This window comes from Atheta coriaria, unplaced genomic scaffold (assembly GCF_025399875.1).
Source record: "Atheta coriaria isolate IRGN ID8LTWV9N9 unplaced genomic scaffold, Caltech_Dcor_3.1 hic_scaffold_4_pilon, whole genome shotgun sequence".
In the NCBI taxonomy this organism is placed as follows: Eukaryota; Metazoa; Arthropoda; class Insecta; order Coleoptera; family Staphylinidae; genus Dalotia; species Dalotia coriaria.
In genome coordinates this window covers 1,457,352-1,472,536 of record NW_027045446.1, presented here as the reverse complement: position 1 = coordinate 1,472,536, position 15,185 = coordinate 1,457,352, and the positions used below count along the sequence as shown (strand labels likewise).

The following is a 15,185-nucleotide window of genomic DNA, read 5'->3' as shown; positions in this document are numbered from 1 at the left end:
TTACACTTTAATATTATCTTATATTGCATACATTGAAATAATAACATACCCATTAATCAGTATCGTTATAATTGTAGATTATTTCGTTTACAATTGTAATATTTGTTGTTATTTTACTCTGCTATGTGATTAGTTAATGCTTAATCTTTGGCACCAATTGAGATTTTGAGAATAAAGATATGACAGTTTTTGATATCTTTTACTTTCAACTAGGTCATCGCTCATTCATCGCTCTCAATCCACACAATAATTTAATTATCTCATAGATTAATTAATTATTGTAAATTTTACATAGTTACATGTTTTTCCTTTCGCTAAATTTTAACCTCTAATCAGCGTTTTAGTAAGTTCTATGTACAAGTGTAGTGTTGAAATCGACAAATCGACATTTAATTGATTTGTTCAATGATTATGTACAAAAATGGCGTACAAAACGTTCAATTTCGTGGAAATGTACACGTGCAAATGTTCAATTTCATTACTCGGTTAATTATAGGTCAATTACATTGATAGTTTTGGTAATTTAATAATAATAAACTATGCATTTAGTTATTTTAGAGTTTTACCAACCAAATCAACACTTTTATTAAAACTCGTTGTCTTGTCACGGAATTTCGTGCGCGTCGTCATGAGCAGCGTTTATTAAAGAGAATTCCGGACGCGAAATTTTACGCGGACGTGCTCGTAATATAGGAGAAATCTCGCGTTATTCTCGCGCAATAATAACAATAATAACGCGCCGGCAATATTGTCGGAGACGGCGGCGGCGGCGGCGGTGGCGGCACGGAGCTTTCCTCAGAAGCACGTCGTGTACACTGCTGCTGGGACGTGGATATAAGAATTAGCATTTTATTAGAACTATGCGCGCTATGCTCTCCAAACTAAGAGAGCTACATACAAATGTGCGCCCGGCGCCTTCACCATGAATTTACCGCTAAAACTAGAATTATTTTTCGCGTGGTTTTCCTTTTGGGTTGAGCTTGTATCAGTCGCACAAATCATTAGTATTTACACATATTTTTTAATATTTTATTTATGTTAGAGAGTTTACTGAATACGAATGGGAATGTGAATGTGAATGTGAATCTGATAGTGATTTTTTGTTTTCTTGTTGCTGTTTGTGATGGATGGATGAGTTCTTATATTTGCGATCGATATTTCGGTGCGACTTGTTTTTATGTTTTTTTCGTGGGTCGTAATCAATCTTGTCGCGCGTTTATGCAATGCGTCACCGATGCGTGAGGACGAGGCAGGCGGCCAGAAACAGCTGCAGGAGATTTGAGCTGGATAAAGATGGCGACGATGAGAATACTTCGCTTTCTCTTGAGCGGTGACCTCGTGCGGGTTCTGCCAAGCCTAGAAAATCAAAAAAATATATTTTTATGTCAAAAATGTTAAAATAAAAAATAATTTCAAGTTTTTTTGAATTTTTTTTCTGAAGTTAAAGTTTGTTCGAGTAAAGCACACAGGCTTCGCATACGAAAAGGAAATTTATTCAATCCGAAGAACAAATAAAGCTCGCGCCAAGCCAGGAACTGCTAGTTTCCAAAACGGGCTTCGAACGTTTTACACCGTATTTTATTCGTGTAATACCCGTCTGCTTTTGCGAACATATTAAACTTAGCAGATTTACGATATCGTGCTCGGCGAATTTCAATACAAAAAGCTCGAATTATGATTATTGCAGTGTAAACATTACTTATTATGTACAGAAAAAAAAGAAAAAAATATTTTTACTTCTCTGAAGCTGTAAAAATAAAATAAATTACAATTTTTAATTTTTTAACACAAAAAAATAGAAAAAAATTGATTTAAAACAGAAAATACTTAAATATTCTACATTTCTTGGCTTGTAGACATAGAAGTAAGAAAGAATCGTTGTATTTTTTAAGTTTTATTTGTTTTAGTCGACACGCCATCGCAGACCTATTTTTTCCATCGTATTTTTTGTTTGTTTTTTCTGCTTTTCTGCTTCCAGCGCTCGAATACAGACCGAGAAAACCGATACATTCCTCGCAGTATTCAATTACATCATTTGTTGCTGTATTTACGATTATTACGCTTGGGAATCCACAAATGCTCCCCGGCAAATATCCGCCGACGCAAACAAAGTCACAATAACTATACTCCAATTATTATAATTTTTTCCTCGTTAGACTATCTCTTAAAGTATCATCAATATTCTAAGCCAAGTAAAATTTGCCGATTTAACAGCATATGTAATCTGCATGGATTAATCACATACGTATGCGTATGTGAGGAAAATTAAAGATGAAAAAAAGGATAAACGTCGAAAACGTGTAATGCATAATGGGCGAATATGTTACGCTCGTTATGCGCACCCCCGCGTTCGATAATTATCCTTATAATGCTGATGGATTGTAATGCAAACACGTTTTTGCATTTTGCACATTTTTCTACTCCGAGGTTAATTACCAGCAATTATTCATTTCGATAAAATATTTTTTTTTATTTTTTTTGTAAAATTTTCATGAAAAATCAAAAATTTTGTTTTGAACAATTCAGAAACATTTTTAAAAAATTACTGTTGGTTTCGTTTGAGTGAATTTTACAATTTTGGGTTACGTTTCGCATCATTACAACAGAAGCGCACAATTTACAATAAAAAAACGCGTTGAAAAATCCGCTTTTTGTAGCAAAAGAAGAGAATTAGGCTGGGCGAGAGCAAAACCTGTTGATTTAAAAAAGTTTTGCATTCATAGCGTGTTCGGCGTGGCATTTTTGATGCCCAGCACCAAAAAGTGCTCTCTCGACAATAACTCCGAACGCATATTAATTTTTTTCTTCTGGTATTTTGGGTAAAAACGACAATTTTGCAATATTTTATCAGATGGAACAAGCTGAAAGTTTTATATTGCGCCATTTCTGTTTATTCAATTACTGACATAAAAGCGCGTTTTAGTGGTGAAGTAATGGTCGACGCGAACGCGTCATTAGGTATATGCCAGCAATAATTATGATTTAAATTTGCAGCAAATGCAAGCGCAAATGGAACGCACGCGAACGCAATTTGCACTTTCAAAGCTTTCAAGTAAAAATAATTACGTAAATAAATAAATGTGTTTGCGCTACTTATAGAATTACCTCCAACTATACTGATATGATTATCCTGTGGTCCACCGGGTCCAACTTTGATTTCTGCAACAAGAGAGGAAACATTTTATATATTTTCAGTAAAAAAATCCAAAATTTAGGTAAAATTGTGTTTATAACACAAAATGTCTCCAAAAATGTAAAAATTATCAAATTCTTTTCGATTTTTCTTATAATCAAACAAAAGTCAATTTTTGACGATTTTATTCAATCGCGAATATCTCGTAAACTAAAAGAGATAATTAAGATCCGATCACAGCGTTTTAATCTACGGACTCTTCTCTATAAGATAGGATAGTTAAAACGGAAATCTGAGAAATGAAATTTCAAGTCTTCAGAAAAAATTGCCAAGGGGGGGTGCTTGATACTTTTTTTCGACGATTTTTGAAAATTCATATCTCTTAAACTAACAGCGATAGCAACCAACAAATTATTGATTATGATAGATTGGAAAATTCTCAATCAGATAAAAATATAAAATAATTATATTTCCAATAGTAAAAGGTCGAAAAACGCGACTAAAAGTGCTAAAAAGTGACATTTTTCAATTTTTGACAATTTTATTCAATCGCGAATATCTCGTAAACTAAAAGAGATAATTAAGATCCGATCGCAGCGTCTTAATCTACGGACTCTTCTCTATAAGATAGGCTAGTTAAAGCGGAAATATGAGAGATGAAATTTTACTTCTTAAGAAAAAATTGCCAAGGGGGGGTGCTTGATACTTTTTTTCGACGATTTTTGAAAATTCATATCTCTTAAACTAACAGCGATAGCAACCAACGAATTGCTGATTATGAAAGATTGGAAAATTCTCTATCAGATAAAAATATAAAATAATTATATTTCCTATAGTAAACGGTCGAAAAACGCGACTAAAAGTGCTAAAAAGTGACATTTTTCAATTTTTGACGATTTTATTCAATCGCGAATATCTCGTAAACTAAAAGAGATAATTAAGATCCGATCGCAGCGTCTTAATCTACGGACTTTTCTCTATAAGATAGGCTAGTTAAATCGGGAATCTGGGAGATGAAATTTTAATTCTTAAGAAAAAATTGCCAAGGGGGGGTGCTTGATACTTTTTTTCGACGATTTTTGAAAATTCATATCTCTTAAACTAACAGCGATATCAACCATCGAATTGCTGATTATGAAAGATTGGAAGATTCTCTATCAGATAAAAATATAAAATAATTATTTTTCCGAAAGTAAAAGGTCGAAAAACGCGACTAAAAGTGCTAAAAAGTGACATTTTTCAATTTTTGACGATTTTATTCAATCGCGAATATCTCGTAAACTAAAAGAGATAATTAAGATCCGATCGCAGCGTTTTAATCTACGGACTCTTCTATATAAGATAGGCCTGTTAAAACCGGAATCTGGGAGATGAAATTTAAATTTTTAAGGGGGGGTGCTTAATTACTCTTTTCGACGATTTTCGATACCGAATATCTTCTAAACTTAAGTAGGTAGAGGCCAGCGGATTATTGATTATGAAAGATTGGATCATTCTCTATTAGATAAGAATTTATAAGTACTTAATTTCAAAGAGTAAAAGGTTGAAAAATACGACTAGAAGTGCTAAAAAGTGAAAATTATCCCACACCTGATACTACTTTCGTCTCATTTTATCGCAGTGCAGTGTTCCGAAGGTTTCACTTCTACTGCGTGTGAACTGCATACATGATTTTTATTTTGCTAAGATCAAGCAAAATTATACTAACATTTACCAAAAAACAGAAAGAAATGTCAAAAAGTTTTATAAAACTTCAACAGGTTTGCAAAAAAAAAACATCAAAATGACAATTTATTGACGTTTTTCGCAATTTTTAAACCCCTACACTTTGAAAATTCACCGAAAACAAATTATTGTAAAATATGTAATTATTATGATAATTCTACAATAACTATCGCCATAATAATTAATTTATTATGTGCGAGAATCAATCTTGGTGCTACTACGATGAAGAATTCGAAATTCGTCATTTTACCGAAAAGGTTTGTACATTTTAATCCAAAACGATATTTATTGACACTGACAGTCAATTTATTCCTATACTGTCAATAGTTTTTTTATTTCCACACACACGTAACACATTTACTGATTTTTATAAAATGTATAATCACAAGATAAGAGGACGTCCAGATGATCCCAAAAACAAAGCTATCGCCGCGGCGAAGTCATCCTTAGCGAAAACCATCACCGTAAACCCGCTGAGTCCATTCGCGCAAATCCCAGAACCATCGGAATTGGAAGCCGCCAAAAGCCGTCAGCATTATAATGAATTCAAGAAATCTTATCAGCTGAGACACAGTGCGTTATCACTACGCACACCATCGACTAAATTCCGCATGCCAATTATACGAGAATCACAGCATTGTGAAATGTATAAATTATCCACACCAACACCAAGTCTGAAATTGGTCGAAAAGAAATCATTTTCGCAGAGGCCAAACACCCAGGATAAACTTGTCAATGTCCCATCTTGGACACAAGACTCCGAGGCTGAATATAATCGGTATACTGATGATACACAAGCGATGATGTTGTTGGAGAAATTGAAACAATTAGAGATTAATTATACAAAATCTCAGAATTCAAAAATTTCACAATTTTCACAACACTCGCAAGAATCTCAAAATGCAGGCACGCAGAGTGTTTTAGAACAAGCTGAGAAGGAAGCCGAAGTAGGCCAAGAACAACTCGACACTATCCGGAAATTATTACAAGTGGATAAATCTACATCTAAACCAGGCGTAAGTTTACCATTTATAGAAGAAGAAGAAGAAGAAGAAAAAGAAGAAGATCATCCAAAGTTAAAACAAAAGAAATTAGTCGAAAATGTCAAAGAAAAAATATCGAAATGCAAGAAAAAGAATATGGTAATCACTTTAAACACACTCAACCAACGGATACAGAAAATGCATGAGAAATATTTTAATGAACCAAGAGTACAGTATAAATCACTGAAAGATATCGAAAAACGTTTGAAATTAGAAAAAAGCATCGAAGTTTTATACGCCAATGAAGGATTCGATCCGGATAAAGAAATCAGTCAGATTTTATTAGAAAACACCCCTGAAAAACAAGATTCTAATACATCCCTTAACTCAGACTTAGAATCTAAGACTAAATCTGTGAATATCATCCGGAAAGCAATGAGTATTCCTCTGGAAAGACATGAATTCACCACAGATGTCAGCTCGGATAATTATCTCCTGAATAAAAAGATAAAAAACGTTCATTTTCATGGTGATGAAATAATCGAACCAGAATCTGATTCAGACTTAGATATTTTAACATCTAGGACTGAGACTGAGAATACAGTAAAATCTAATGATACAAATTGTACGACTAAATATCAATCAGCAAAGGTTGATGTATTGCTTTCACCGCAACCCTCCGCTGAATCTACCTCATCGAAATCAGCGAGTACTCTGCATTCGATTCAAGATTCTATTCTGAAGTCGGAATATCTCATGAAAGAGTTTGATCTGTCCTCGAGCGACCTCACGACTGGTTTGTCTAACTATGCGACTAGTATGTCAACGTCGAAGAAAAGTTCTGATTCACTCGCTGGTTTGCCGAGTTTGCAAAGATTTTTCTCGGCGACTAGTCGGGGTAATTCCAGGAATAACATGCAGGATGCTTTTATGGAGGACTCAATACGTACGCAATTGAAAAATTCGCTATATGATATTTTCTAATATTTTGTCTGTGCTGTGATTGTTGTTTTTTTGCGAAATGAATAAAGTTTTTGGAGTTTTTTGATGAAATTAAATTAAAGTGATAAATGGATTTTCATTTATCCGTATTAAAGTGACCAGTATTAAAGAGTTGAGTGTTTGGGTGAGGTGGACCGGAATGAGCGATACATTTGTTGCTGTATAGGGCAGAGGGTGTGGAAAAGGGGATGATGGAGGGATGTGCACGTGTGAAGGAAAAAAAGAAAAATATGCTGGTCATTTTGACGGTGCAAAATTAAAGGGTTTTACTATTTTAGGAAAAAAGTTTAATTTTTGCTAAAATGTGTTTTTTGCAACAAAAAAATTGTAATGTTTATAATTTTTATTGTTGTTTATTAAATTTAATATACTGTAGTTAACAATTAAGTAAAATTCGAGAATATGTTGGATTTTAGCAATTTTTTCTCAAAATTTTATGTTTTTTGCAAAAAAATGCGAAAAAACTGAAAATTTTTGTAAAAAGTCTCAAAAAATCATATTTCTTGTAAGAATATGTACCAAATTTATAATACACTAGCTTTAACCCGCGGCTTCGCTCGCGAATATCTAAAATAATGAAGTTGCTTTCGTTCGCGTCTGTAGTCACAGAAGAAGTAACAATGAAGTAGAATGGCGGGAAGTTTAAAATGGCTGAAAGTATAGTCTATGGAAGTATAGTGTACAGTCTCCATAGTGTAGTCAATTGGATTTGATGTTGACGTAGCTGTCGGTAATACAGTGTGATAATACAGTGTGATGGTACCATAGTACTTAGGTTTGAGCTTCATTGCTGGAATGCTAGATGGCGTTAAAGTAGTCAAATAGCCAGATGCAGAGGTATTATTGGCTAAACTATTTCTTTATTTTATTTAAAAAATATTTTTTTTATTAAATGAAAAGTAGCCTATAACCATTCGGGGACCACTAAGAATATGTGTACAAATTTTCATGATGATCGGTTAAGTAGTTTTTGCGTGAAAGTGTAACAAACATCAGGACTTTCGCATTTATAATATTAGCAGGGATTTTAGGAACCACGAAAAAAGTCATTGATTCACGCAGAAAGTAGCAAAAAAATATTGAATTTTGTCAAAAAAAAGCAAAATTTTGCTAAATTTTTGCAAAAAAACGCAAAAAAACGTTTTTTTCTTCAAATCTAACCCAAAACTTCCATAAAACTAAAAAACCCTTCCAAGATATTATACCCTAAATGTCTTAAACGTGTTGTGGCAGCGGAAATTGCCCCCGTTCACAAATTTTTAATCGACATTTGAGTTTCACAACTGCGCAAACAGCAAAAGACGGCGACGTGATTCGAATGTTTTAACATTTCCGCAATGCAAATACAAAATGCATTACCCGATTCAGATTTACATGAACAATGCAGTTATTGCGCGCGCAAGCAACACACATAAAAGTAAAACTTTAAAAACTTCATTAATTCTTATCGCGATGGTTTTCTCGCGCTTGCAGTATACCCACTTTTATTGCGCTTTTTTGCATCGTCGATTGCTTTTTTAAATATATTTTCCTTTTTTGCCAATTGTATGTATTCAGGACACTCGTAACGGTAAGTTTAGTCATGGTTCAATATTGAATCGGCTTGCTCGACTGATTCGCTTTCTTTATATTGGCTTCCAGTGTGTTTGCCAGCCGGAAAAATAAAAATAAAGCAAGAGGACAAAACAAGTCGTTTGGTATCGCGCTCACGAATAGCAAATAACGCAAGCGCAAGACGAGACCTTCTTAATCGTTCTAATTCCTGAGTCCGGAGCTAAAGAAAACCACAGAAGCACAGGAGTTTTGCTGACGTGCGTTTGTTTATGTGTATGTACTGGTTGGAAAGGGTGGAAACAATCAATGTGCGGTCGAGAGCTTAAAATTCCGGACGGCGTTTCGTTGATTTTCGCCTAAATGGATCTTAATTAAAATCGCTGATGGCAACGTGACGTGACTCAACTCACATAAATCACTAGTGATTTATTTTCGCGCGGAAAAAAATTAAATTTATTTGATTTCATTATGTTTGCAAATATAATTTACAAAGTGTAACTTTTGCGGCTTGATTTGAAAGTTGGTAAAACGTCGAAAATCGTAAGCAAATGGAAAATAAGGTAGCCCAAAATTTAATTACAGAAACCGACGTGAATTTCTGTTTAACTTTGCGGAACTTAATTTTGCGGGAAGCCATTAATACTTTAATAACTTATAAATGCCTAAAACGTATGTCAAACAAAAGATTTTTTATATTAATAATTATATGCCACAAAGTTTCATACAAAAAAATATATTTCTAGTAATTTCCCGGCGCTTCCACATAATGTTCTCTATGTTATTTTTATAAAAAAGTAATTTCACTACTTTCCGAGTTATTATAATAAATAAAACTATTTCTACTTACCATATAGTCTTAATGTGCCTTCTGCTTTCCCCAGAGAATTAGTAGAGACACAATTGTACGTTCCGATGTCCTGCGTAGCAAATGATCGAATAATGAGCCACATCAGCACTTTATATCCACTTCGCTCCTCTCTAATAGTATATTTACTTCTGAAACACATAAAAATATCCAAAATATAATATTATTATATGTATAGAAAGTTTTTATTAGTTTAATACATTTATACGTGTCAAAATCCCGGCGCCTCCACCGTATTAAACGCTTTAAAACGTTCGGCGTGTTTAGTTTAAACTTTTTATTAAATTATATTTATTTTACTATTCCCAGACGGGCAACCTGCGCCGAAATTTGTTTCTATGCGCGCGGCCATTTTGGTTGCACGTAATCCGTAAATTAATTTTTAAACTAACTTTGAAAAACATAATAAAAGAAGATTAAATTTCGTTTTAACTCACATACCATTAAACGAACACCAGGCCCCCAATGGAGGGAAGAAAAAGTTTCGCACGCCAAGTTGTGATGAGCGCCGACGGAAAAGTTTCGCGATGAAAACGAAAATGTGAAATTCCAATATAATAAACGACAATTAATAATTTCGACTGGGTTATTATGCGCGTGGCAAAAGTTATAAATCATCAGCGCGCGGATTTGAGCGACGCTGGATCTGATGCTGTCGTCGCCTTTTCAGTCGGGATGTTTTCTGCGAGGGGAAAAAGCTTACAGCTCGTTGTGCGTAACGAAGCGCGCCGACGACTCATAAATTATTTATTCGATAATGATCAGTCGCACGCTCATCTCGCTCAACTCATCAACACTAATTAACTCTACACTTGTTTAAATTTAGAATAAATAATAAAATACAAAAAATATATTGATTTGCTAAAAACGTGAATAAATTGATAATTAGATGATTTTTTTGCAAAAATTTTGCTTTTTTTGAAATTTTTGTAATTTTTTTTTCGGGTTTTTGATAAAATTAATTAAAATTTTGCTTGTTTTGGTCAAAAATAAATTTTTGTGTGTATATTTTGGTTAAAATTTATAACATTTTAAAATATTTTTATGTTTTGTAATAAATTTTAATTGATTTTGCAAAAAAAGCAATTTTTGCCAAAAAACCATTTTTTTTCTGTATTTTCTGCCAAAATCCATATTTTAAAAAAATATCATTAAGTTTATCACTAAATATAACAATAATTTGCAAAACATGTAATATTAATGTTTGTTTTGAAAAATTATTTGCAATTTTGCTAAATTTGAGCAAAAATCTAAAATTTTTTCGCAAAAATTTGCCAAAACTCACAATTTTTTCATTTATATGTTTCTATATATTCTATAATATATAATTCTATACAATATTCTTTAATATACACTTTTTATTCTTTATGTGCTAAATTTAAGCACATTATTTAATTAATTATTGAATTAAAATTGGCATTCGGGGTGCGAAGCCGCAAATAATCAAATAATGTAACCGCTTTCGGTGATTTATCAAATTACGTGTGCATAAAATATGAAAATAGCAATATATCTATATATTATGTGTTACGTTTGAGTTCACATTTACAATCGGCGGCGGCTGATCGTGATTGCAAAATATAAAACATTCGATTTACGATTAGAGGGCTGAAAAGCGGGTGGAACATGCCGGGCGCCGGCTGTAAAACCATAAAACGCGCGAGAATGATTAATGCCAGTCGATATTTTCCTACTTGCATTAGCGGCGCACGGGCGTTATGCGATTTATTCATTGGCACGCAAAATATCATAATTAATTGACACTAATTAGTCAGTTTTAGTGCCAACGCAATTTGCCGAGCGAAATTTGCGAAAACCAATGGCTTTTCCTACTTACATTCGTAATTATCTGTAATTTAATTATAATGCGTTATTTTTGTCGCGCATGCGCGTTAAAAAGAACCACAATGCATTCTGCTGGATGACTCAATTTTTTTTTCGATTTTGAATTGTGTCGATATCGAGTACGTGTTGCTTTTAAGTTGGATGTATTGTCAACGCGCAGAATAAATGTCTCGGCACACGCCGGCGTATAAAAACATAATCCGGAAGTTGATTGATGTGTACACTTGTATTTAGAAACAGCCCGGTGCCGACTCCATCAATCAATCGGCAATAAAACAAAAAAGTCGGACGTGTAGAAAACGTAAAACGTAAAATGTAAAACGCAAAACGTGAAACGTAAAACTCGATGACAAATCCATTTGCACTTCGGACACACTGTATTTTAATCGTCGAGTTTAAAATTTGTCGATTCATCGAATTTTATTGTGTTTTTAAGCTTTGAATTTATACATGTAATTTTTTCGATGACAAGTAGTTTTTTTTGTTGCGCATGCGCGAGAAAAATATCACCCGCTGTGTTTTTTTGAATACATTGTCACATTATACACTACAATTGTTCGTAATGCATGCACATTTCTCTAGTTTTTGCGCGTGTGTACCTTTCGTTTAGGAAACAGTCGTGCAGAAAGCAATTTCGTTGGGGGATGCTCCTGGCATAATATTAGAAACACCCACATATATATACGCAGAGTCTCTCGGCAGGCAGTGCGCGTTGTTGTTTAGGGCTCGTTGATGGTGTCTATAAATTTCGGGCGCGCAACAATAGACTGACACGTTTGTGCGCGCAAGGAACAACACAAACTCTAAGGGTTGCTTTCTGTTTTGCACGACAGCGACACGCAGACTTGTCTCGCGTCGCCCTCCAAAGATGTATAACCCTGCGACGTTTAATTCTCCGTCTTCCTTTTAGCAGGATTTTTTTCCAGCGCGAGGGTTGCGGCGTCTTTAAGGGTGAGTCTGGTGCGTAATCAACCGCGGAGACACATTATTTACAGACTAATGTCCGAGAATGACCTCAATGTGTTTAACCGCTATTTGTTCACAAATAAAACGTTTTACAAAAAAAATGCCCGGCGCATCCACACTATAAAAACCTATGTTAATTTTTGAAAAATTCATATAAATTATTTTAAACATCACAATTGTGGTTAGAAATATTCTAGTTAAAGTTAAGTATGCAAACAATGTCTTGTTTCAACTTAAACTATTACCCCGGTCGTTTCAACCCTTGTAAAGTGCATCGTGTGCAAGGTTAAACTGCACTCGGAAGAAAATTTGACTTCGCGCGGACGCGTCACGAGCTTTCCCTTAAAATAACACACATAAACACTGAAGCACTACGTCGCATGCTTGATGAGTAAACATCCCTTGGTGGAGTCGAGTAGAGGACAGTAAGAACAACGAGCATCACGGTGATGCACACGGAAAGCTCGCAAAGCTCGCCGGGCTGAGAAAGCACGGAATCTTGGCCGAAGTTGCCTTAACCGAGATTGCATTTTGCCATGCACCACTATTTTCCAGGAGGAGCGTTGCAAGAAAGACCGGATGTGGTTTTGCTACGAAACGATACGAGGTCGAGCCGTGTCTTTATTTTACATTCATCCAGGGTGCTGCATGTTTAGCCTGGTGGTGCAAGCATCAAAAAAAGCTTCTAATGTACACATACAATGTGTCTAAAATTAGAAACTTGTATTTTTTATCGTTTAAAATTAACTACTCAATAATGACGTCACCAACATAACCTAGTTTTTAAATTTAGTGCATAAAAAATTTAAAAAAATGTTTTTTTAGCAAATTAACAAGAAATATTAGCAAAAAAATGTTTTACTTTTTTTTTTTATTGTATAAGGTGTTCTACTCAACAATGACGTCATTAACATAACCATGTTTCTATGCTTTGAGTGCAAAAATTTAAAAAAAGTTTTTTTTCCAACCTAACACACAATTTTAGCCAAAAAATATGTTATTCTATAAAAAAAATAATTCCTACTGTCAACATACAATGTGTTTAAAGAGCTACTCAATAATGACGTCACTAACATAACCAAGTTTTTATGTTTTAAGTGTAAAATTTGCAAAAAATCGTGTTTTTTCCAACTTAACGAATAATTTGAGCAAAAAATATGTTATTATATGTAATAAAAGTTTTCTAATTTATTCAAGCAGTGTCATATGTCAAAGTCATAAATATGTAGTGGTGGTAATGGCAGTGGTAGTGGTTGTGTTCAATTACCTGCCTGAATAAACATAAATGCAAGCTCGCCGGCTCTCGGCGCGGCACATCATGAAAGTTCTTCATTTACTCGCATATTCATGCTTTTAGTGAACGCACAGGCAGCCCACCGCACAGCATCGCAATGGCCGCCGATGATGAACGAGCGCACATAAATTTTTACGATTTTATTATGCTCTCGGCGGCGCATTTAGCCTCCGCGCGAGATTTTTCATCCGCACAACTTCATTCCGTAATTAAATACTCCATCCGTTCGCTAATCCAATGAATAATTATCTATCACAATATTTTTTTAGATACGCAGCGTGGGCGCGCAATTTAGGTTATGTGAGGTTATTTTTACGCGGCAAAGTTTTCAAATTAATTTGCGCAGCAATTTGAATTGTTGTTCTTGAACAAACACTTCCGGCTTGCCGGTTTAAATAATAAATGAATTGCTTTCCCATCGAGTGTTTGCTGAATAAGCAGCGTCGGGGTACAGGTGGAGCAACAACAAACAAACAAAATGAATATGTTTGCAGTTTCAGTGGGAAAATAAGAATCAAACAACATAGACTTACCCGTTGAGCAACATCTCGCCACGGTTCTTCACCCAGTAGTTGATAGTGTTCGGGAAGGCTTCCACGTAACACTCCAGCATGACATCCGTGTTCAAAGGAGCGCCCAGTAACTGATTGGGCACTTTAATTACAGGAGCAACTAAAACAGAAAAAACACAATTTACAAACAGTAATGTTTTTATTTTATGTTTGTAACATGATCCTTGACCCACTTCCGGTTTTATGTTCGCTGGGAATTAACACATGGCGATAAACTAATTAGAAACTTATCTGGAACAGAAGTTGGTCGTGTACTTAATTCCGCATTCAAAAGGCCTAACCCGGAAAACCGGAAAAAACTCCAATATAAGTCCGGTTGAGTCACAAAACAAAACAAAGACTAGTCACTGCGCGCAGTACTAGTTTGACGTTGCAAACAAAAGACCTAACCTCCAAAATGGAAGAGTTCCACTCACGCGACCGATAACGAGTTCCTGGAAACTTGCCCGGCTGCAGATTGCGAACTCCGATACACAACAAGTAGTAGGACGGCAAACGTCTGCACTCCATAGTCCTTTAAGGGAGTGGAATGGGGGCGGTTTGAAGGGTTTAGCAATGGGTGCCTCGAGCGGAACCAAATCGAACCGAACCAAATCTTGGACGTTTATCGAGAAACTTGCGAATTTTACTTATCTAACCACCACCCCTGCGAGAAACTACCCTTAAACCCCAACCACTCCTAAATACCAACACACCAACATCAACTTATTGTATTATCTTCTTCTATGTAGTGTTAGTTAGCTATTATTTGAGAACCGTCGACACTTATAACCGGAAGTATAGAATAACCGGAAGTACGGTGCGGAATACAACGAATACAAAACCGAAAGTTTCAGTTGGAGTTAAGTTGGATGTAATTAGATAGTGAATTAAACTTTGTGGAGTAAAATAATCCTCATTATACACACGAGTGTATAAAGTATAGTATTTTGTGTTATATGTTATAAATTGCAGTTTGATCACTCTATGAACTTTCTGCAGTGTGTATGTGTATGGAGAGTAGCGTAATTAGAAACCCTCGGAAGACGTTGTGTGTTGGCTGCGAGCTTCCGCAATTTGCATAAAATATCGGCGCGCAAATGTAGCCAGCTGCGTTTGGTGGCGTTGCACCCCGCGTGTATTTATTTACACGCGTAACAAGCCGGCTGTCTTAATGCGCAAACAGGCGCGTATATCATCGACAAAGGAGGCAGTTACAACTCACAACTCATCCCCTGCTGTGTGGGAGCATGGCTAAGGGTGTGTA

At 35.0% G+C, this 15,185-nt stretch overlaps 2 protein-coding genes across 2 annotated transcripts in view; one reads left to right on the top strand and one right to left on the bottom strand.

Annotated features, from left to right (window-relative positions):
* LOC135790326 (lachesin-like) overlaps window positions 1-15,185 on the bottom strand; it is a 63,274-nt gene continuing 48,089 nt past the window's right edge. The window contains exons 7-10 of the mRNA XM_065300519.1: window positions 13,901-14,039; window positions 9,245-9,393; window positions 3,106-3,159; window positions 1-1,356 (exon numbers count right to left, since the gene is read on the bottom strand). Coding sequence (XP_065156591.1) covers window positions 1,229-1,356; window positions 3,106-3,159; window positions 9,245-9,393; window positions 13,901-14,039 — 470 coding nt within the window. The 3' untranslated portion in view covers window positions 1-1,228. The remainder of the gene's footprint in view (window positions 1,357-3,105; window positions 3,160-9,244; window positions 9,394-13,900; window positions 14,040-15,185) is intronic.
* On the top strand, window positions 4,900-6,886 carry LOC135791165 (uncharacterized). Its single transcript, XM_065301474.1, has 2 exons — window positions 4,900-5,115; window positions 5,248-6,886. Exons 1-2 carry the CDS (start codon window positions 5,050-5,052, stop codon window positions 6,823-6,825), a joined length of 1,644 nt encoding a protein of 547 aa, XP_065157546.1. The 5' UTR covers window positions 4,900-5,049; the 3' UTR covers window positions 6,826-6,886.